Source organism: Myxocyprinus asiaticus, chromosome 1 (assembly GCF_019703515.2).
Source record: "Myxocyprinus asiaticus isolate MX2 ecotype Aquarium Trade chromosome 1, UBuf_Myxa_2, whole genome shotgun sequence".
In the NCBI taxonomy this organism is placed as follows: Eukaryota; Metazoa; Chordata; class Actinopteri; order Cypriniformes; family Catostomidae; genus Myxocyprinus; species Myxocyprinus asiaticus.
Window position 1 is genome coordinate 14,222,543 of NC_059344.1, and position 24,714 is coordinate 14,247,256.

A 24,714-nucleotide genomic window follows, 5' to 3' on the forward strand; every position below is an offset into this window, starting at 1 on the left:
ACTGGAAACAAAAAACAAACAGGACAAAAAATTATCATTAAAGTTTGGTCGATTCAAGATCATCTCCATACTGTTATGTTTTATAATGACAACGTGATGTGTTGTTCACCCTAGCCACCCTTATATAGGGGGTGAAGGGAACTTAATTAGGGGCTTGACAGCCCCAGTCTCCCTGTGTGATGAGATTATTCCTAATTGATGTCAGTGTGGATCAGGCTTCGCTCGGTTGCCGCTCCAGCCTGGCAGGTCTGTCCGTGGTCTAGACCCATGGAGCAGCTCGGAGAGGCATTGCCTCACCCCTCACCGAGAGGATAAAGGCGATTGGGGGTGCATGGCCCAAGCGGTCAGTAATAATGATCCCATCTGAAATGAGCAGTGAAGTCATGTGAACTTTCACACTGCTCGGAGCTTATCCTATAATCAGGAACGAATCTATAGATATTCTTACAATACGGCCGTCTTTCCACCTGGTATTAGGATGTGTTGACGGTGATCCGGTGATCACATGTGGTCAGCCGAGACACATTCCTGTTTCCACCTGGTATTACCATGCATCTTAAATGCATCTTGTGTTCAGATTTCAAGGGGAGGATCTGAATCTTTCATGATGACATACATCCATCAATACATCAATCGCTATGTCAGTGTGTTACTGTATTATAATACACCGCAAAAACAACCTAGTCTCATAGAATAAATGTTACTATAATACATTTTTGCAAACTGACTTTTACGTGCCAAATTCTACATTTCGTCGCAGTTTCCTGATGAAATTAACACTAGAGGCGCAACAAACTGTGTTTTTTTTTTATTTAATTTTTTTTACTTTCACACAAATCTGGAGTACAACGGAAGATTGACTTATTTTTCGCACTGTTACTCACACACTGCTATGCTATGATATTGATCCACTTTTACCCTAACTCCTCATTTAAAAATCTATATTTTAACGCTTGTATTACAGACTCACATTTACACACTTATTCCAATCTGATTAGCTTGTGCAGTAGCTCACCTGGACTCTAAATTAGGTGGTTTGAGACCAGTTAAGCACCCAAGCTGACACGTGAGTCACGAGTTTCATAGAAGCGACATGAGATGGCGTGGTTGCTTCAGAAAATGTGCTTTTCATTTCTCATTTTGTTTTTGGACACTATTGGTTAGCTTTAGGTGTTGGTTTAGGGTAAGGATGGCTGTTTTTTGTCTACCTCTCATTTGATTTTGATCGCTATTGGTTAGGTTTAGGTTAAAGTTTTAGGGAGGTACATTATACTCAGTAAAACCTCCATCTAATATTCACCTTAAAAACCTTGTCTGATTACGGCACCATTTCACTTGCTTTTGGCGGCCCCCACTGGACATTTCACTAGGAAAATGCAGCCAAGCATGTAATAAGGCACGTAATTTCGTTTTTAAAAAATGTTGCCTCGGTCACATAATGTACATGAGATCAGGCTGGCAAAAAAGTCATAGAAGACAAAGAAAGCATGAAAAAAACAGTGCACTGTTTCTCCCAGATGCAGCTGAAATTCGATCTTGGCACAAACGCAACATTTTGGGCAGAATTATCCATTATGTGTGTGCTTGTCATCTGTGTCTCTGCATGTTTTTTGAATTTTCAGATCAGGCGGTTATTTCTTTTCAAAGACGCACGTAACTGGCAAAGTTTAAACTTATTTTTTTAGCGCAACGGTTGATTGACAGGTGAGGGGTGGTGCTTCACTGTTGTCCAGCACGCATTCAGAAAGGATTGTGTTTCACACCTCATGTGGTCACTTGTGCTTTTGTGGTTTCAGTGATCCAATCACAAAACATTTTGGACAACATTTCCATCTGTATTTAATGCTGATCACTTGCGATCGGATAACAAAAACGCATCTTAATTGCAGGTGAAAATGGGGTCTATTATACTATCAATACTATCAAATGTAAATACTACCATTTCTTAATGGGGCAAAAGATAATTGCACTGCCCAAAATGTACTGATGGAATAATGAACTGAATCTGGTAAACTGTTATTTTTAGTTTGAGGAATATTCATGATAAAGGTTACGCACTAATTTTCTATAAAATTCAACATTTTTCTGTTCCCCATACTGCCGTTATCTAGGTACCAAGAGGGCATGTGTGGCTTGAAGGCGATAACCTTCGGAATTCCACAGATTCCCGAAGCTATGGCCCAGTTCCCTTTGCCTTGATTCGAGGACGTGTTTGCTTAAAGGTAATGAGGATACAGTCTTGTTGCTTGACCTATACACTTCCCCTGAGGCCAAACTATAAGCTTCTTGAGTTTGAACTGTTGTCTTTTAATGTAGTAGGCTATTTTTCAAATGACGTATTTGTTATTTGTTTATATGAAGTATAAATGGTCCTTTCTTGTTTTCTTTTTAAAAGCCACAAATAAATGAAATTAGTCCAAACTATGGCCAATAAGTGGTTGATGACCTGGGTGTTGTCTGCATTTGAAACTGTTTTCAGCTGTCGTCCCATATAGCGTTATGTGCCCACGACCCTGTAAAAAGGTCCCATCACCTTCTGTCTGCCTCTGATTGAAAAGTCACAGGCAAATGATACCAGGATGGGAGGATGGGGGGATGGGGGGATGGGGTGGGGGGGGGTGTAGTTTTACAAGATACAAGAAAATATGTATTTTCTCCACTTTTAGAATGAATTTTAAAAGGATAAAATTCGTTATACAATTTAAATTCAAAATGTAAAATTAAAAGTTAATTCTGAAATTATTAGATAATTATTATAAAGTGTTAGAATATACTGTATAATGTATTTAAAATGAGTGGTGGCATCGTGGATTAAAGCACATAACTGGTAATCAGAGGGTTGCTGGTACGATCCCCACAGCCACCACCATTGTGTCCTTGAGCAAGGCACTTAACTCCAGGTTGCTCCAGGGGAATTGTCCCTGTAATAAGTGCACTGTATGTTGCTTTGGATAAAAGCGTCTGCCAAATGCATAAATGTAAATGTAAAATAATAAATACTTCTTTTCTTTTTCTTTTTTTTTCTTTTTGCAGTTGTGGCCACCACATAGTTTTGGCGTATTGGCTGAAAGTCCTAATGATGGGCGTATTTTATGAAGAAACTGTCTTTATGTATTGCTGGAATGTAATTGCTATTTTTACAGTGTTTTAAAATAAATTCATATTTATGATAATTAACGTCTTGCGCTTCATTGTTTACAGCAAACTCTGTTGATACATTTGTTTCTTTGTGGTCATATCAGCTTTATAAACCATGACACAATCAGTGGTTTAAAATGTTGGTAATTCAAAAAAGGTGAAGACCTCTTAACATTTATTTGTTTCAAATGGGTATCACAAGTTAAGTATCAAAGCAGTTGACCTGTAAATAACATGTACACCAAAATTAAATTTTTCAATATAAGCATTTGTGTGTGCACAATATGAAATGCAAATGAGCTTAAACTCTGATAAAAAGTATGAGAATATTAATAAAACTTTATAAAAATTAAACGTATTATCACAGACCAACTACATGGTGTTGGTTCTCTAAAATGTTTCCTGAAAAAAGTTGTTAATCAGTACTAATGATTATAATGAGTCTGATTTAGTCATTTATTTATTTTATTGAGCTGTTATAGGCTTACTTCCTCATTGACGGGCTCTAAAAGTGTAAAATTAGACCTTGTGCCAATGGCTTCAATGGGCATTTTTAAGCCTGTGTAGGGCACTCTGGAAAAGTGATGGTACTCGTAGGACTAATCTAAATGAAATTGAGAGTCTCTACATGAAAATCCCTTCCTCAAGGCTGAGTAAGTTTACAATGTATACAAGTATACAATGGCCACTTCAAGTGAGTACTTTTTGTTGCTTATGATCACATGGTCCAGTGATTCATTTTGAAATCTGAGGTAATTTATTATAAGATATATCTTCGGATTTCAAAACCCTTAATGACTCTTGCCAAAGACTATCCAGCCCTGCAAAGGCACAACACATTTTGTCAAAATTGGGACCATTGGTGCATTCAAGTCATGTCGGATTGATCATATTTATGAGTTTAGTGCACATGAACGCCACCACAATGTTTTAAGTACAAGTGGAAAACTCAGAATCTTTGTTCAGCCCCGGTTTTCCGAATTAAGGGTTCGTAGGTTTAAGAATCATGGCGTAAGCAAAATGTTATTGCCAATAATTTAGCTTTACTTGTGGATTTTGACTGCGCTGTTCAGTTTGAATGCCATTTGTACTGTTAATGAAGAATAACAATAAAGGTTGTCAGAAAATAAAACTCATTTAGCTGGTTTATGAAGCGACAGGCTTGTGCAACAAAACTACATTTCCCATATGTGGCCATCTCATATAATACAAAAATAAATATAAAATAAATGCATATACAGTATGTTTTACACACCTAATGCACGACTTTGCTCTTGATGTTGTTGCATTGATGCTTTGCCAGTAAATAAATGTAATAAAATTGAATAGGGACTGAAATGGTAGAAAGAAAGTTATGTTTGGAGCAACATGAGGGTGAGTAAATGATAACCACATTTTTTAGTTAACTTTCCATTTAATGTATGCTCTCTCTTTAAGTAAAACTTTACACAATGCTGATTTTACTATATCCAAGAGAAACGAAAGACAGCAATGCTGGGATTTGCTTTTCTGGCTGGACAGGAAACTGTCAGGTAGATTAAGATGTGTCTCAAGAAGACTGTTCACTCGTATGATCAGCAGTAATGACACAGAGTAAGATGTCAGTGCACGTCCAGGAATCTGTAAGGCATATGCATGATCATACTGATGTGGAGACTGTAATTAAGTAAATATTCAAGCTTAAGTGTATATAATGTGTAATGTGACCCTCAAATATGCACATTTTCTTTAACAGGAGTTTTGGTTCCAGTTTCATATAAAGGTGTGTACATTTCTCTGTTAAAATGCTTTCTCCTATCCCTCTTAATGTGTAAGAGTGTGGTTATGTGGCTCTTCCAACATTATTTGTTTGAGCTAAAAAAAAAAAAAAAGGCCTCTACCTGAAAACAAATCAACAAATGTCTGTCTTTGAGAGCGAGAAAGCCTTCAAAACACATTCTTATTGCATAATCTTATATTCTCTTAAATTCTTCTCATAACTGTACTTTTAGAGGACTTGGATGATGTTCTAAGCATCATATTAAGCAAAGCTGGTATGCATCTGAATCATAATTCAAGTCCAAAGAGAGTCTTATGTACTCCCCCCTTCAAAGACTAACTCTTTCACTAGCTCTTCTTTCTCTTTCTGTTTGTTTGTGTGGATTTGTGCATTTAAGGTAATGAGGAATTGACTTTCAATGCAGAATGAGTCTTTCTTTAATCATGGTTTCAATTAAAACTTCACAGCATCATTTGATCTCAGCCCAGGATGAGCCTGTCTTTGTAAGAGGCTGGCTGACATCAAACACGAATGTGAGATGTCGGTCAGGATTCCTTTGTTGGCGTTTACGTAAGTATGAGCATCTTCATTTATTAAAACTTGTTTTTGTATGCTGATCTGAGGCCAGATTTTTGGTTTCTGTTTTTGTAGTTGAGATTGAGGTTCATGGAAAAGGAATTTGATCTAAGATCAGTTCAAAAGGGGAACCTCTGCTAACATTGGATTTTCCTCCTAGTGGATCCATACTAGACAGATGGCATTGTAAGGGAGACAGACTATTGGCGGCTGCACCAAGTGTTATGTCTGTCATGATCAAACAGTGAGGATAATCAATAGATAAAACCTACTGATTAAAGGCATTGATTAAACGTAAGCTATGCTTCACAATTATCAAAGAAAGCTGATGCGATGGCAAATGCGAAAGCAATGCTAACATTTCCTGGAGTTAATCGAAAATTTTTCCATCTGTGACCAAATGAAAAATAACCCCAAAGATCATATGAAATCAAGATTGGAATTTTGTGTCCGATTAGAATATTTTAGTCCATGTCTGTTTGCTTTGAGGCCATTGAGATGCTATTGCACTCCTAAAAATTGATGATAAATATTTTTTAGCAGACTTACACTATTTAAATTGACAATTTTTCTCTAACAGGAAAACTGATCCAAAATACTGATTACTCATCTTACACATACAACATTTTTATCCAATGAATAGCTCTCTAGAATGTCCGCTCTCTATAAATTATAACAAGCATTTGCCTCCAACTTGTAACTGCAAGTAAATCATGGTTTATGCCTGGCTATGATGTAACAGACTGGCCGCACTGTGAAGTTTGTAACAGTAGGTCGAATGTTTTGCTGCTGAATCAGTCTGTGCTTATCGAAATTCGAACGACTGCCCCCAAGTCGCTGAACCTAGAAGTGCTCAACGTTGCTCTTGTATTCTAATCAATAAAGTTGCCTATTATTATCTCAGGTCTGGGAACAGTGCTAATCAACAAATTTAATGTCAAAGCTCTACCAGAGAGGCAAAGTATGCAGAGCAGTTATTGAGTTGTAAATGATGTAATACATTCTGTAAAGCTGCTTTGAAATGATCGATGTTGTGAAAAGCTCTATACAAATAAAAATGACTTGACAGATCTCAGTTCAAAACACTCTAGGTTGTCATTAAAGGGTTTTAAATTTGGAAGCACGAGAGTCATGTCACAAAACAACATGGTTCTGAAGATTGTCTTTGGGAGAAACGGCAACAAAAACTACATCTGGTAAGAAACCTCATTCAGTTTTTACACTGAAACCTGTTTGTCTCAAAAGAGTATCATCTATAGTTTCATCCAATGTGTCATTTTCAAAATTTCAGCAATTTATCGTGAATCAGCACAATGACCTTGTGCGAGGACATTTATTCAGACTGACCATAGAAATCCTATGTCCACTGTGCGTTATCACCATTGAGTATCAGTGGGTGCATCCAAAAGCTGGAAACTGTTGCTTTCATAGGCTGTATATGGAGTTGGGATGAAAATATGGTGCCTTTCAAACTGTTCTGAGACTAGTTCAGAAAGACAACACACTGTAGGTAAAGTCATTCACTAATTAGGGAACAAGTGAGCATCCTATAGCTTTCCTATGCAACCAAGTGCATTCACTCCTGACTTCCTGTCAAAAGGACAGTTTCAGGCTGCAGATGATGCACCACTCGACATGGTTGGCAGTCATGGGACAATGGAAATCAGTACATTGATTTAGAATCTATGAAGATTCATTTTATTTTAACATGGTTGGCAGTAATTGGACGATGCTGAGCATTACTTTGAATCAGAATTAATTATGCTAATTTCTGAGGTTGCTCATGCAACATGCTATCAGTAGTGCCACAGGAAAACATGAGCACATTTGAATTAATGCAAAAATGTCTGATGGTGGATGGTGCTTGTCAGTAATACGGCTGGCTCTGACAGTACTGACCAACCAACTGTCTTCTGAACATATGTCCTCTTCTTCCTTGCCTGCTTTTTGACACTGGCAATGGTTAACTTTCAGATGCAATGTAAACGAGTACAATGAATGCTGGTTTCTTCTTTGTTTGAAACACCATGCAAGTACGTCCCTCTTCTCCACCCCCAAAAACTTACATTGATGCGGAGGAGCCACTGCTGTCTGTCAGGAGGTGAAGGAGCCCGCTGCCGTCTGCCAGGAGGTGAAGTCCAGTGCCATCGCCAAGCGTCATGGAGGATCACTGCAGCTGGCTGAGGACCGAAAGCCGGCGTGGTCGGGAACCAGGGTGTTTTTTTTTTTTCCCTCTCTCCCCTCTCTCTCTCAGGCTGTCCTACTCTCTTTCTCTCTCCCCTCTCCCTCCCCCTCCCCTCGTCCTACTCAGGTTCCCAGGAGAAGACCAGCTGGCAGCGGAACGGTCGAAGGGGGGTGGGGGGCAGTAGGTCAGGCTGTTTGGTTCCCCGGCCTGAATCAGGCATTGGGGGTATGTGACGAGGAGGAGGGCGTGGCCGGGCAGTGAGGATCCACGCCTGGCACTGAGTTGCCCCAATCTTTATGCCAAAAATCAAGAAATTTGTAATAATAAAAATACTGAAAAAGTTAAATCTAAAAGAAATGTGTATACTCAGGGCATTCATTAATTATATTTTTTAATAATTTCATTATAATGTTTTTTTTTTTTTAAATGCATGCTCTATACTTGGAATCACATGTAACTTAAGCTTTCCTCAGCAAGAGGTCACAGTGTTAAACTGCCAAACAAAGTGTTTAAAAATGCAAAAACAAACAAATAAATAAATAAATATAAATATAAAATGAAAGGTAGAGATCTGTAATATATCAAACAATTCATAAAGTAAACTTGAAATTATATTTTCAATAAAAGACTGCCTATTAAAGTTGCGTCCTTTGTGTCAACTTCAACAGATTTTTTGTATATAATCCTGAATAAATCAGACTGTTGCATCCACCATGAGCAGGAAGTGTGAAAGGGATGCTCAGAGTTATAGCTGACCATGGTCAGCTATAACTCTGAGTATCCCTTTCACACTTCCTGTTCATGGTGGATGCAACAGTAGGACATGTGGTCTGGTATGTTTTATATTTTTTCATATTTTAAACAAACAATGATGAAGTCTCTGCGGTCACAGCTTCAACATGTCAACTCCGTCATTGTCATTATGATCATTTCTGTTAGAATTGTGGGATACATTTTGGCATTTTTGTTTAGGTTAAAAAAAACTAAATGGCTTCAGAGTAAAAAAATGGTAAAATATTCAATTATGTGAACTCCGTCAGAATTTTCAGAATAGTGTGAAAACAGAAAAAAAAAAAAAAAAAAAAATATATATATATATATATATATATATATATATATATATATATATATATATATAGTATGTAATTTATCACTTCTTTACTGAACACGATTGTTAGATAATTAAAGACTTTACACTCTTGTTGGGTGGATCAAGTTAAAATAGCATGATTTTTAGCGTGTCTGACTGAGTTGACTTAAGAAGTAAGATGTTAGTTATGAAGTGAATAAATGTCAATAAAAAAATGTAAAAAAGTGTTTTTATAAAAACTTGTTCCCTTACATAGTTCATTAGCTGAGACCTTTGTCTACAAATATTTATTTCAAATAAATTTAGTATTATAAAATAAAAACTGCGATTTATAACATGTCCCTTATTTCAAGAATATGTAAGTTACAACGCTGACTATGCTAATCAACCCATCATCATACAATCATGAAGATACACTAAACAAACATTTGTATTATCTTCTATTAGCGTCACGCAAAAATAACTGAACTTGGCCAGCTACCTAGGAACAGTTACCTTGGCGTTGGCAAATTGTCAGTCGTGAGTCGCAACATACTAAACCCATTCCACCAGCACAATTTAGCACAATTAGTTACCCGTGTCAAGAAATACGGGCCGAAAACAGTTTGCAATCGTACCAAGCTGAACCACTACAGGAACCGTTCCTCATCATGCTCAGAACCGTTTGGCCCGATGGTGGAAAAGCACTTAATGTCACAGTACACAAGTAAAACAGATGTAGGTCACTTGACTAATCATTATTAATGTTATTTTTGTTTATTGTTGTGCATGAGGGTGATTCAGTGATGGAGTAAGAAGGCTTACGTTTCAAACTCCTCCTTTATCCTGATTTTCAAATTCAGTAAACAGAACCAAACAGTTGTCAAGCCCTGAATGACAGAATAGTTAGTCTATTCTCTGTGTTCTCTCTCCCTTAAGTGGCTAAACCAAAGCACCTCTTTACATAGACTCCCATATTGTCTTTCCCTGTTCAGTATTTGGGAAGAAGAAATGTTTTTCACAAAGCTGGCAGTGACCTTGGCTGAAATATTTCTTAATCTTCAGTTCAGCCTGGCATTTTTGTTCAGTCTTGTTCTCATGTTGACTAGAAGAGAGCTTGACTTACAGTATTTCCTGCAGGCCTGTGCATTCCAAGCTATGACTGCACCAGTTTACAGAAATTTGTCTGTTCACATCGAATGTGATAATGCTGCATGTCGTGACTCAATTTTTAATGTACAGTTATTAGGAAGAGGATTTTGTAATGGCAAAGCAATCAACAGAATGTCCTGTAACTGTGAGTTGGTTGACACATGGTCATAACAACTGTTTAATACCTGATTGCTTGGTTCTGAAAAATACAGTAATACTTGTCACTAGTGAATTTTTTAAAGTATTGTCATGTACAGTGAAGTCCCCTCAGGACTACAGGAAACAGAGGATGGTTAAAAAAATCTTCGTGAAACTGAACTTTTAATAGAGCAAAACTGCCATCGGATTCCAGCAGACCTTTCATTAAAGGTCATTGATCCAGCCTTTAATTAAGGGCAGCATTAGAGAACCACCTTCTGGCACATTTAACAGCTTTGATGTTCAGTCATTCATTCAGTTTCCTTAAAAGCCTCATAGAGCACCGATACACCTTCACAGAGATATTGGTGTGGATTGCATTGAATTCGCTTGAGAAGTTTGAGAAACCTGAGGTAGAACTGGACAGGTTAACCCTTCCGGCCATTATGTCAGCCGGTGGTCCACCCCGCTTCCTGTGAACCTGGGTGGAGAAACGAGGGGAGGCGTGGGGATAGGGGAAGGGTGAGCGGAGACACACAGAGAGAGAGAGGAGAGAGAGAAAAGAACTTGCTCGCCAGCTCCCGGACGTGCTGTCGCCCGGTCCTCAACCTCTCCTCCGCCCTCTGGCGGACTCCAGCTCGCGCCTCCCAGGCGGACGGCAGTGAGTCCTCTGGCCCCTGGTGGACGGAACCGCTCCTCCTCTTCTAGGCAGACGGCAATGGTTCCTCCGGCTCTCGGTGGCCAGCAGCGACTCCTCCGTCCACAGGCAGATGGCCGCGGCTGCTCCCCTGGCAGATGGCAGTGGGGAGGACTCCATGACAGCGCATCCCTCCTCCCTCCAAGGTTTCAACACTAATGTAATGCGGTTCAAGATGAACAAGGAGGCGGGAACTGGCTGAATAGTCAACCTAAAGTTATTCGGTATAAATGAACTTAAAACAACATAAAAGGTAAGGACACACAAACACACATGCAGCGCGGCCACGTGCATCTCTCTCTCTCTCGAGCCAGTGTCTCCGGCTGTCCTATATCTCGCTCTCCCACTGATCAGCTGATTCAGCGCTGGCCGTGCTCCATCACAGCCTGGCCACGCCTTCCTCCTCTTCACAAGGAGATTGCTTTATTCCTTGTGGTAGTAATAGCATTTTTTATGGACAATTAATCCAAATGCTATCTGACTTTTGACAGATTTGGATATCAATGGGAGGCTGTCTGATTTTATGACAGCATACATCAATCATGTCAGTGTGTTACTGCCAATTACTGCATGATATAAACCACACAAAAAGTACAAGATTAAAAAGAAATAAAGTGCGTTAAATCGGTGCACCATTTCTGCCAACTATACTTTATATTTATATTTATTCTAAGCGCAAATATGCAGAATTCTGAGTTATTTTAGTGGAGTACCTGTATAATTGTGCTTCAGATGTGTCACTGCATGGATCAGACATACTGAAGAAGATCCATGAAGTCTTGTCCATGTGAATGCGCTTTAAAGTTGCACGTAGCTGGTGTTGTGCCAAAATCTGACTCCACAGATCCTTACTCCCCGCTACCTGATTGGTCCCTATCTCTAAAGCCCACCCCTAACCACAGTAGGGAGGCATTGTTCCCAATCCGTAAAAGTCACTCTTGCACCTAAACATAACCACACTAGGGAGTCAAAAATTGGCATGACATCTGCAAAGTTTAAAAATCTTGTTTTAGTGCAGCGGTTAATTAACAGATAGAACTTTCACCCTAGAAGTCCTTGGTTTCACCAGACTCACACTAGACGAGTAAAACAAATCTATCATATATCCACTATTGTGTATAATGGATGCTACATACCCCTGATTGTAGCCTGAGAACTGAAATGAATACAAGTATGACGGAAAAAAATAGAACATGACGAAAAATTTTACAACTCAGTCTGTCAGAGTGCTAAAGTTTTTTTTTTTTTTTTACCTATCTATCAAATATCTTTCAGTGATGTTGTCGTGAATAATATGGAAAAGCACAGCTGTAACACGCCCATTTTCTCCAAATGTGTAAAAGTGTCATGAACACTCAGTTTTCATAGAATGTGCGAGTTGTTATGCCTTCTCTTGATTGGGCAACTTCTGGTAGATTGCCAAATCGGCTCGTTCAACCGCACATACCTAATGAATTTAAGCCACACATTTTTTCGACATGTTTAAAAATTATCGGGAGGTCGTAAGCTGCTCGTAAGCCGCTTGTCTTCACTTGTAACTCCTCTCACATGATGTGAGCCGCGACCAAACGAGCAACAGTGCACGATGAAAACTGCACCATGTACTCCCGGTGTAACTGACAAATGCCATCGCTCATCACACATTTTCATCAATTCAAATCTGTTTACCCTTTTCCTGTGGTGCTACATGGCTTCTGGGCCCTGCATGGAAACCTGGAAATAATCGTGTTCACAAAATCAACGAAGAGCGTGATTCTGATGTTGCATTTTCCCTCTAAGAATAAATTTTTACTCCACTGACAGTTAGGTTTTAGGGTTGGGGTTTGGGTTAGAATGTATGGTTAGTAAAAAATGCATTCCTCTTCATTGTATACATCATTTACAACTAAAAACTACTTGCTTTTGGCGCCCCTCTGTGGACATACATTCAAGAACACTTCCAGCTTTGGCCACTGGGAGCTGTGCTTTGAATTTTGGTAAGCACAGATTTTAGCTGAAGAAGGTTCGACCTACGGCTACCAAATTCACAGTGAAAACAGTCTGTTTTATTACAATTCTGTAGCGTCAAAATTCTCAAAAAAAAAAAAAAAAAAAAAGGTGATGCCTTGCCTGAGTTGGGTTGGCAAGTTGGTGTCTCTAACCAGACCAGATCTTGCCACTAAACCACCATCACCGCGCCCATACAGAATGTTGAGATCACAGCTGGCTTGTCTAATCAGATTATCATTTAAGGTGTATTGGAATCATCATTCCTGCCACCCACAGCATCAACTGTCAGTCACTTGACAGATGATAAGACTGAATGCACTTTAATTGCAGGTGTCCTTATTACTGAGCCAAACAGAACCTCAAATGAGAGAATGTTGTTTGTCACTGGAATGTGATGACATGACTTTGACAGAACACTTAACAGCTTTTTCTGTTGTTTTTCTCTGTGTGTGTTAGAGAGACATTTTTGTAGAGAGGTCATTCACAGCTTTGATACACAGCATTATGACATGTCCAAAAAAATGCTTTTTCAAAGCTTTCCTTTGTTTTGGGCAACCGTTTATTGTATTACATGTTTTTGACATAGCCCTTTTAAAACCATCCTTCAGTGTCACATGATGTATTTGTTTTGTCTTTCATAAATGACATTTGCTGTCATGTCCAATATAGTTGAAACTGCCCCATTGTTCAATAGGTATTGATGTGCAAATATATTTATAGTCATAACAAAATCAGATTTTAGAATGAGTCATTTTCACAGTTCAGTTTAGTTTCAATTAATGGAATTAATTAAATTATATTCTAAAAGAGTATATAGAGATATAACATCTGTAATACTATTCTCAAGTTGACAGTTACAATTGTAGATGATCAATTTTCTTGAAAACAAATATGGTAGAATTAAATGATTTGATAAAGAATACTAAATGAATACTTAGAAAACATCTTTCTACAGTTTAGCACAGACTTTACTACAGTAAGGTAGCATCCAAAGTGTCAGATAACACATTATCAAACAACTTAACTCAAAGTTGATTTTGCCTAAAACTACAACGGCCCAAAACATGATGCATCTCACCAACAAAATCATCATCTGGTTCTCTCTGGCAGCAGTTGTTTGGGACGACATGCTTGACTGTTTTTCCAGCACTGCTGGTCCAGCCAGTAAATACGGCCAAAGTGATGCCAAATTTCCCAGCTATTTCTGGCATTCCTTTACCAGACCAGTGAGTCCAGACCTTCTGCAAATCTGGTGCTGTATGGCACCTTACCAACTGATCATCAATCTTCCAGAAGCCTGGTGTAGTGTAATGACAGTCACTGGCGAAGATCAGTTGCTCCTGAGTTTGCTCAGGTTGGGAATGTGGGATATAGACTGCAGATGGGTTTGGGAGAAGAGAGAGAAAAAACAAGCATAAGGAACAAGAAATGAAAGCTGTAATTAGAAAAATATATAGCGTGATGAAAAAATACTGTAGATTCAGATGTCATTTCCTCTTTTTTAACCAAGTATGGACAGAAGATTGTAGATGCCGGCAGGGTTTAGATTCATTTAGAGTTAGTACGCCCAGTTCTGGATGTGTGCTATTCAGAAGTCTACTTTCCCTTTATAAGACATTAATACACAGTTGTTTTGGTGTATTTATACTTTGACATTGTATAGTATACATGAAAGAACTGCTAACAATTTACAATAAGGTTGAATTAGTAAACATTAGTTAATGTATTAGGTATTAAGAGCTAAAAATAATCAATGATTTTTCACAGCATTTATTAATCTAAGTAAATGTAAATGTATAAATATATTGTTCATTCTTTGTTCATGTTATATCATAGTGCATTAACTAATGTTAAAACATACAACTTTTAATGTAAAATGTAAATGTAAATTTTTTTTGAAGTTAACAAACCAAGATTTATGAGAGCTGTAAAAGTATTGTTCACTGTTATTTCATGTTAACTAATGTAGTTAACTAATGTTAACGAATATAACCTTAATGTAAAGTGTTAAAAAAAAAACTGCACTGTTAAGTTAGGAAAAATATCTGTTGAATTTTATCTTGTGGTCAGTCGTTATGATCTCTTCTTGTGTGGACTCGAGCTACTTGAAGATTCTTCAAAATGTATCCTTTTGTGTTCCACATAAATAAAACCAGCATACATATTTGGAATGGCATGAGGGTGAGCAAATAATTTGGGTGAACTATTCCTTCAATTTCATTGTTGTTTCCCTGAAATTTGAATGGTCGGATATTAATGAAATGAAGAATATTCAAAGAGTCACTAAGTTTAAGACTCTAAAAGGTATTAAACTTGGTGCTGGAGGGGATGACACAATTATAATATTCTACTACTTTTCCAAAGTTTTCCCATTGCAATTCTTTTCAATGATTATCTGGTTATTAGGAGATATAAGATAATATTTTATTATATTTTTTTACCACTTCCACAGATTTTCTGTTCTTTCTGTGTAAATAACAGATACACAGTCACGTGGGGTGACTGAACTCAACTGAAATGAGAATAATTCCTTAGTATTCAAAGAATGCAGACAGTGCACGCTTAGGTCACTCCATACTGTTATAATGGACTTATTCAACAGAGCATTGCTAATGCAGGTGCATACACACACACACACACACACACACGTCACTGACAAGGTGTTAGGATGAGCTTATTAAATTCTGCATTTCCACAAACAGCCCTGGGGGCAAGAGGGAGAGACGCTCTCCAACATGCTTCTGGACTGAGTGTTTGTAACACTTTATCTCCCTGAAAATCTACGCTATGTACAGTGCTGTGAAAAAGTACTTGCCCCATTCTGATTTCTTCTGTTTTTGTGTATATCTCATACTAAATTGTTTCAAAAATTCTAACAAAATCTAACATAACACAAAGCTATTTCAAAGGCTCTGGGACTCCAAAGAACCACAGTGAGAGCCAATATCTCCAAATGGAGAAAACTTGGCACAGTAGTGAACCTTCCCAGAGGTGGCCGACCTTCCAAAATTCCTCCAAGAGCACAGCAACGACTCATCCAGGAAGTCACAAAAAAGCCAAGGACAACATCCAAGGAACTGCAGGCCTCTCTTGCATCAATAAAGTTCACTGTTCATGACTCCACTATCAGAAAGATACTGGCCAAAAATGCCATCCATGGAAGAGTGGTGAGGTGAAAACCACTGCTAACCCAGAAGAACATTAAGGCTTGTCTGAATTTTGCCAAAACACACCTTGATGATCCTCAAACCTTTTGGGAGAATGTTCTGTGGACTGATGAGTCAAAAATGGAACTGTTTGGTAAACAGGTGTCCCGTTACATCTGGCGTAAATCAAACACAGAATTGCACAAAAAGAACATCATAGCTACGGTCAAGCATGGTGGTGGTAGTGTGAAGGTGTGGGGATGCTTTGCTGCTTCAGGGCAAGGGTGACTTGCTGTAATTGAGGGAAACATGAATTCTGCTCTCTACCAGAAAATCCTAAAGGAGAACGTCTGGTCATCAGTCCATGAGTTGAATCTCAAGCGAAACTGGATTATGCAGCAAGACAATGATCCAAAGCATAGGAGTAAGTCCATCTCTAAATGGCTCAAAAGAAGCGAAATTAAAGTTTTGGAGTGGCCTAGTCCAAGTCCTGACTTGAACCTGATTGAGATGTTGTGGCAGGACCTTAAACGGGCAGTTCCTGCTCAAAAACTCTCCAATGTGGCTGAACTAAAGCAGTTCTGCAAAGATGAGTGGGCTAAAATTGCACCACAGCATTGTAAAAGACTGATCTCCAGTTAGCGGAAGCATTTGGTTGCAGTTGTTGCTGCTAAAGGTGGCACAACCAGCTATTAAGTTTAAGGGGGCAGTTAGTTTTTCACATGGGTAATATAGGTGTTGGATAACTTTTTTGCTTCATTAATATATGTATATATATATATATATATTTGAAAACTGCCTTTATTTTATGTTATATCTTATTTGAAGATCTACAACAATTTAATATGAAACATACACAAAAATAGAAGAAATCAGGAAGGGGGCAAATACTTTTTCACAGCACTGTACTGTATTCCAGCCTCCCTCCCATCCCCTTCTTTTTTGGCTTTGAGGTCAATAGAATAGTATTCCATTATCTCTTTCCTTTGTGACAGCACACTTGGCACTGCATTTATGCTTAAAGTGATATTTCACCCCAAAATATACAGTAAATTCTGTCATTATTTATGCACTCCTGTGTTGTTCCAAACACTTATGACTTTCTTTCTTCTGTGGAGCACAAAAGGAGATATTAGGCTGAATGTTCAGTCTCAGTCACCATTCACTTTCATGGCTCAGAGGTGTATATAAACAAGTAAATGGTGACTGAGGCTAACATTCTGCCTCCTTTTGTGTTGTGTTTGCAGGAGAAAGAAAGTCATACAGTTTGGAACAAATCAATGGTACATAAATGATGCCAGAAATTTTATTTTCTGAGAAAATATGTCTTTACGTACCACTGAGATACGGTATTGAACTTACTGAATGGGGAATTACAATCAAATCTTCATTCAAATGTAGAACAGGGCTAAACGCCTACTGAAATGACTATGAACCACCTTTGTCTATTACACACACACACCCCGAGCTTTGAGCAAGATGCTCTTTACTGTCGATTTCCCACATGGTTGTGATGAGTGGAATTTTTTGCTCTCAGACTGTGGTGGTGGAGAGAGCAGATACTGTAATGCCTGATCAATCTGCAAGTGAGCGTTTCCACGGAGATGCATTAGTCCACTTGCTCGAGCAGAAGATTCCAGAGTATTTCTTAACGTGGACCATTTCAAGAGAGACTGTGTGCCTGTTAAGAGAGAGACAGTGATAGAGCAATTGGGACTTTACCAGCAAATCCAGAAAACTAATGTCACAACACTGAAAAAAACAAAAAAAAAAAAAAAAAAAAATATGTATTGGATTTACCTGAAATATATGCATAGCATTTTATATGTCAGAACAACTAGAAAACTTTTGTTAGAAATACACAAATGTATCAGTTAATTCAACTTTATTTACTTAAAGGAATATTCCAGGTTCAATACAAATTAAGCTCAGTCGACAGCATTTGAGGCACAATGGTTATTACCACAAAAAATAATTTCTACTCATCCCTCGTTTAAAAAAAAAAAAAAAAAAAAAAGCAAAAATCAAGGTTACATTGAGGCTCTTTCAGTGGAAGTGAATGGGGCCAATTTTTGGAGGGTGTAAAGGCAGAAATGTGAAGCTTGTAATTTTATAAAAGCACATTAATTCTTCTGTTAAAACTCATGTATTATTTGAGCTGTAAAGTTGTTTAAATTTGCGCTTTTGTGGTTGTTTAAGGGTTTTAGAGTTTGTTGACAATGTTGTCATGGAAACTAAGTTGTAAAAATGGATATAACTTTACACAGAAAAGGTAAGTGATTTTTTTCACACTGAAGTCATGTTTACATGCATATTGTTTACATCTTGTGGCTATACTTTTGAAACAGTGAGAATTTTAACGTTTACGGATTGGCCCCATTCACTTCCATTGTAAGTGCCTCACTGTAACCCAGATTTTTGCTTCTTCTAAGAAAAGGAGGGGCAAGTCAAAATACATTTTTGTGGTAATCAACATTATGCCACAAATGCTGTTGATTGAGCTTAACTTGTATTGAACCCACATGAACAAGATTTAGCAACTTAGCAATTTCTTTCAAATTAACATTTATATCACTGTTTCTACTTAATTTACTTGGCTCTAAAGAAAATAATAACTGAGGTCAGGCATTAAACGTGATTCCCCAAAGAAGTGCACATAAAGCTCCACTTCAGTTAAGCATATTCACATGCGCAAGAAAAATTATATTGATTAAACAGGATCCAATTTGACCACTTATAGAACACTAATGAATTCTTAAAAACACTCAAAATAAAAACGAATTAAATGCCCACATAATTTCCTTTTGACCAAACAAACATGCTTCAATTATTCAAGCGTAAGGGCTTATGGGAATTCCCCAAAACCTCAGTTCTGTACTTGATTGTTTGAGTTAGTAGTACTTAAAATCTTAATTTTATGGATTTGTAAGCTGGAGATCATATCACTTCTGAAGTCATGGATTAAACCACTGGACACTTATGGATTACTTTTATGCTGCCTTTCTGTGCTTTCTGGACCTTCAAAGTCTGTCCAGAATTAACTTGCATTGTGAGGACCAACAGAGCTGAAATATTCTTCTAAAAATCTTCATTTGTGTTCAGCAGAAGAAAGTCATACACATCTGGGATGGCATGAGGGTGAGTAAATGATGTGAGAATTTTCATTTTTGGGTGAACTATCCCTTAAATGGCTGAGAGGGATTAAGTTGAAATGATCAGGAGAAGAGGTTGATCGTTCAGCATACCTTTACTCCAGTCACCATGACCTTTAGTCAGTCTGTGTGCCAGAGCCTAGCAGGAGACTCATGCTGCACCTCTCTGATCTCTGCTGTCTCAATAATGATTCTAATTGTGCCTGTCTCACAATTGTCTGTCATGTGTTTTTTCTTTTTTCTTTTTTTTTGCTCTCCCTTTTTTAAGAGTTGTGAAACCCTTTGCACGCAACCATTACTCTCGCTGTATTGTCTTGTTCATTCTCCGTACTCTTTCTTGCTTTCTCTTTGTCTTTTCCATTCCCTCTCTCGTAATAACTATAAATACATACATACTGCACACACTGACACTCACGTGTCTGAACACACACAAGCTCTCCAGTTTTAAAATATGTATACCATCACAAATGTATATAGGCTGTAGTTTTCATGTTTTAAATTTTTAATTAAATTCCAGCACGGCAAGCCAACAATTCCATTCCGAATGATTCCATTTTATTTATTTATTTTGAACAGATGCAAGTGTGAGTTTGATCTGTTCACCTCTTCATGAATGTACATGTAGTGCTATACATATACACTGTACACTACATATACATATACAGTACATATATTAATATATAAAATTACTGTGTATATAAACTGCAGAATTTTCTGTAAAGCTGCATTGAAATTATGCGTATTGTGAAAAATAATAAACAAATGAAATTTGAAGCAGTGTCCAGTTGTTTGACATGCTATAATTCATTTAAAACTATTTTTTCAAACACTTCTTTGATAATTATTATACATGCAAAATACATTATACATATTAACTGAAAGACTACATGGGATATTGTACTTTTAAAATTGTATTTGTCACACCAGAGGACCGTTTAAAATTAATTACTAAAGTCAAAAAGGCAAACTTCAAAAGGCAACCCAAGATACACCTTTTCCCATATACATTTGTGCAAATTTCAATCTAAAATCTTTTTGTTGAATCTAAAAAAGTGTACTGACATTTTATGTGTGAACTACTCACACATATACAGTACATACACATATACATATACATGTGTAGTACAGTACTGTGCAAAAGTCTCAGGAGCATTATATTTTTCACAAAAAATAAAACAATAAATAAAACATTTGTCTTAAAACTGTTGTTTTATATATTCTGCTTATGGTGTATCAGTAGAAAGTATACATTTTAGATTTCAACATTCCCATTGCAAACAGAATTAAATAGAAGTAGAACAAGGAGCCCTTCAACAGAGCCCAAATCTCAACATCATTGAGTCAGTCTGGGATCACATCAAGAGACAGAAGCAATTGAGACAGCATACATACGTTGAAGAACTGTGGCAAGTTCTACAAGAAGCTTAGAACATCCTATCTGCCAACAACCAAGAATTACTGTGTCCAGGTGTACCTAGGAGAATTGGTGCTGTTTTGAAGGCAAAGGTGGTCACACGTTTACTGAACTTTGTATGACGTTACTTGAAAAATGAAAACAATTTATGGCATTATTATATTTAAATATGCTATTATACTGTATATTATATGTTAGAAACATACATATGCAGTATAACTCATTATAATGCCTATACACTGTATAATTGATGACACTACACTGGATTTCAGTGTTCATGCCTTCAGAAAGCCAGGTACAAATTGCCAGTGACAGAGGAGATAAAGCCATCAGTATCAGCCACACCGTAGAATTCACTTCATTAGGCTGATGGTGAGAGAACTAGCCACAGTCTGGAACCATTGCAAATGAAGCCAGAGCGAGATGATAGAAGCTGCCAGTATGACAACATTGCCACCCAGAGCCCACAAGCATGCATGCAAAGTGGCGGTAAAGGGAAGAGTTTGATATTCAGGGTCAGATGCAGAGTTGTTCTTGCTCTGCATTGTAAGGTAAGACAAGATCTTGCCTCTAAAATAGAAAATAAGCAAGACAGTCAGTGCATATGTGCAGAATTAGGAAATCAGTGTAGAAAAGGGAAAAATAAGAGAGATTTTAAGTTCACCCTCATGCTGTTCCAAACCCATGGTAGGGTGCACCATCTTTTTCCATACAATGAAAGTGAATGGTTACTGAGGCTGTCGTCCTGCATTACACCTCCTGCACCCATTTGTGTGAAGACTTAATGAATTGATGTACTTAACATGATTTTAAACCATTTGTTATAAAAAATAAAATCATTAGTGCTCAGTGGGTGTGTGGCTTCAGAAAGCCTCTTACTCTACCAGGAACAAAAGAAAGAAAGAAAAAAGAATTGTCAGTTCTCTCCACATCAAAGGCAGTGGGAACCACAGCCTGCTGTTAGCTGAGTGCTCTATTGGTCTTTAGTAAACATAGCTGTAGTTCTCCTAGCCTGTTGTTATCCGTGTAGGGTGCCTTCAATTCCCTGTTTCAGAGATTGTCTGGCTCCTGATGATGCTCCATTATCAATGTGGAAGCATACACTGTCAAACATACTCCCCCACCCACTGCACGTAGAGTTGTACCTTTGTGTGATGTAAGTCATAACCAATAATTATGAAACAAAAAGAAAGTTAAGAAATTAAATTAGCAAAAAAAGCCATAGGCATTTGCAGTTCTGCTCTGCATTACTCATGCTGATTGTAAAGTGGTTGTCAAAGGGAATACAGTGATTAATAAAAAATACAAATAAAACAGTGAAGAATAAAAGGAGAGTTAAAGTTTTCTAATGCAGAACCATTGAGTGTTTCAATTACAACTGTATAACATGATGGCACTCATGATATTACAGTAACTTGACAAGCTTCTATATATGAAATTTCAGATTTCAGATATGAAATCTGTTATATTTAAAGTAAAATACTGGCAGTTTTGGTTGCCACTAATTTACTGTAAAAAAATACAGTGACAATGTTTCATGCATTATGGGATGCCATTTTAATGCCTGCATATTTTACGTTTTTTATTATTAAATGGCATAAACTTCATAAACTAACCTTATAATAATATGAAATTTGCGTTTCACTTTAAAATATAGTGTTTTACACTGAAATATTTACAGAAGGCCACACGAAGATCAGAAGTTAATCAAGAGTGGCTCTTTCAGGTGCAATGACCAGTCCAAATGTGTAGACGCTGCACGATCTGACTCACACAAACAAACAACACCGTCAGGGCAACACATGTGATACCAAAAAAATGCAACAAACAGTAACTAAACTACATAAAATATAACATAGAACACCCCAATGTGCATAACTGATATTAAAAATGAGAAGAGCATAACTATGTCCATAAAATATAATGAAATGTGGGAATAGTGGGATCGTCCGATTATTGTTTTTCACCATTATTTAAACAATAGTTTATCGTAAAAGTACATGTGTTCTTTTGTCAAACAATATTCATTTTTACTGCTAACTATATGGTAAAATAATACTTTGTACATTTAAATAAACATATTTGTACATTATATTACTGTAAAATTACATGTATTGTTTTAATCAGATTTAGTTTTAACTTTTTAATTTATGTATCTTATTACATATATTCCATCAAATGATCATAGAGGTAAATTAGGACATGCCGACTCTGATATTCCAATGAAATAAAACAAAGAAATAAATTAATAAATGTTTCATTTTTGTATTACACACAGAGCTAAATCTATCAAATAATATGACTTAGTTCAGTATCCTGTTAATAATATCAGTAGCATAAAAATGGTTTCCTGATAATGACCTATTAGCTTTTACCAGTGCTGCAACTGTTCGTCAGTAATAGACATGGTTGGAGACTCCTCAGATCCTTCTTACCCTGAGTTTAAGAGTCCACACATCTTTAATTCTTATTTCTTTCTCAGATCTGGACAATGTGTTATCATGCTGGAAGGCCAACCTGCTCTCCCACGATCACCTTTAATCAAACATAGACTCTGTCATATTACAGTTATATCAACCCTTAACACTTTCACTGGTCTGTTACCCTTTCACCCCTGACAAGCTCATGTAACAAACTCCAGTGACCACGACTCATGACAACAAGCACCAGTTTTGTGCTCGGCTGCCCTCGACGGCTACATATTACAGCTGTGGCTAAAAGTCCTGTCACGGCCGTGATTTTGAAAATAGCAGGAGAATGAGGATGACACGAGAGGGGATGTGCACCCTCTGTCCCCTGTCATTCCTTGTTATTGAGAACTTACCGGAAAAATCACCTGAGGGAATCAAGGTCCATCTGGCTCCCGTCACAATCAACTTGTCACAAGCTGATGGCTCCAACACTGGGGCCTCTCTCTGTTTCTTTTCTTATTTTAGTCATGACACCTCTCTGAAAGATTTATCATGTTAATATATGACATATTGTTAGGATATTGGTCTTGGTGGACTAAATCTGCTAATACTACTGCTGCTGCTGCTGCTGCAAAACAAGTAAGGAGACATTGCTACTGCTAGAAAATATTCAGACATACTGAGTTAAGCATCTGGACATGCTACTGCCTCAATTAGAGAAATGCAATCATGCTGACTTGAGCATGTGTGAACATGCTACTGCACAAAATGACATTACAAACAGTCCCCATTTAGCAGATCTAGACATTTGGAGCTGGGGTGGAGGTGGGTTTCAGAGAACAATCTCTTGCAACGCACTGCAGTGAAACAGGCTTGTCTGCAAAACTGAGCCTTTTAAATATTACACAATAGAGGCAAGTTGATTGGCTACCCGATTACATGTCAAAGGACAAATTAGCTTACACAAAGCGCACTGATTGGCTTAACATGTCACATGTGAGTGAGCCGATTGGCTAACAGATAACAATCTCAAGAACCTATCAGCTTGCACCACATAGAGTTTCAGGCCTGTACTTGGGTCATTTCTCTCCTACATTATCTTCTTATCAATCTCCATTTGTTTTTCTACACCTCGACTCTTGACCACTTTCTTTTTCTGCAGTGCACACTATTAAAAACTAAGGTTTCAATAAGAACCACAAACTTCATTTACATTCTGATGCCCGTTTAATTATCTGTAGGGCTGTAGTTAAAAATGATTGGGTCTCGTACAAAATATATTCAGCAGGCCCCCCTCCAGTTAGTTCTCTGACGGGGGATGCGGACTGTTCTTCCATCAACGTGCACTGCTTTCACTATTGTGCGCTGTCTCCGTGTTTATATTCGCATCTCCCGCTGAACGCGCTTAGATGCGCTACAATATGGAACAACCTTTCTGTCCAGAACTTAGGTCTAAACTAAGCAGGCTGGCACTGAGGGCAATGCCAGCAGGACTGTTCTGTAAATATTATTCAGCTCTCTGGGGATTATTCATTAACATGACACTTTGAGCAGAGTTTGAGTGTGTGTGGTCTCTGAGAGCAGATGTTTGCTAGAGGGCATCTTTAATTTCGCATCTACACATGAAATGCTACGTTGTCTGAAAGAGACACAGCAAAGTGCCACGTTCAAGAAATCTCGTCCTACTTTTAATAATTGTTATGCATTTTTTTAAGCACTTAGCATATAATTTATGCCCACCTGATTAGTTTATGTATTTCACTCTTAATAAGGACAAAATAGTGATAAATTAAAACAAAATAACCTACAAAATAACGCTTTATATTGTATTAACATATTGTTTTAGAAGAAAATGTAATGATTTTAATAACATGAACACATGATAAAC

General features: G+C 37.6%; 1 protein-coding gene and 2 long non-coding RNA genes across 4 annotated transcripts in view; all 3 read left to right on the top strand.

Moving 5' to 3' along the window:
* Positions 1-3,173, top strand: part of immp1l (inner mitochondrial membrane peptidase subunit 1) — a 30,432-nt gene extending 27,259 nt beyond the window's left edge. For both annotated transcript variants that reach the window (XM_051704604.1, XM_051704611.1), the window contains 2 exons: positions 2,112-2,222; positions 3,034-3,173. In XM_051704604.1, coding sequence (XP_051560564.1) covers positions 2,112-2,222; positions 3,034-3,096 — 174 coding nt within the window. In that variant the 3' untranslated portion in view covers positions 3,097-3,173. The remainder of the gene's footprint in view (positions 1-2,111; positions 2,223-3,033) is intronic.
* Positions 3,174-4,527: 1,354 nt separating this feature from the next.
* On the top strand, positions 4,528-8,181 carry LOC127444959 (uncharacterized). The gene is made up of 3 exons (XR_007897899.1): positions 4,528-4,900; positions 5,365-5,467; positions 6,578-8,181. It is a non-coding gene; the product is annotated as an uncharacterized LOC127444959 (long non-coding RNA).
* A 15,227-nt stretch (positions 8,182-23,408) lies between these two features.
* Positions 23,409-24,714, top strand: part of LOC127444964 (uncharacterized) — a 33,879-nt gene continuing 32,573 nt past the window's right edge. The window contains exon 1 of the long non-coding RNA XR_007897900.1: positions 23,409-23,465. This is a non-coding gene — a long non-coding RNA (uncharacterized LOC127444964). The remainder of the gene's footprint in view (positions 23,466-24,714) is intronic.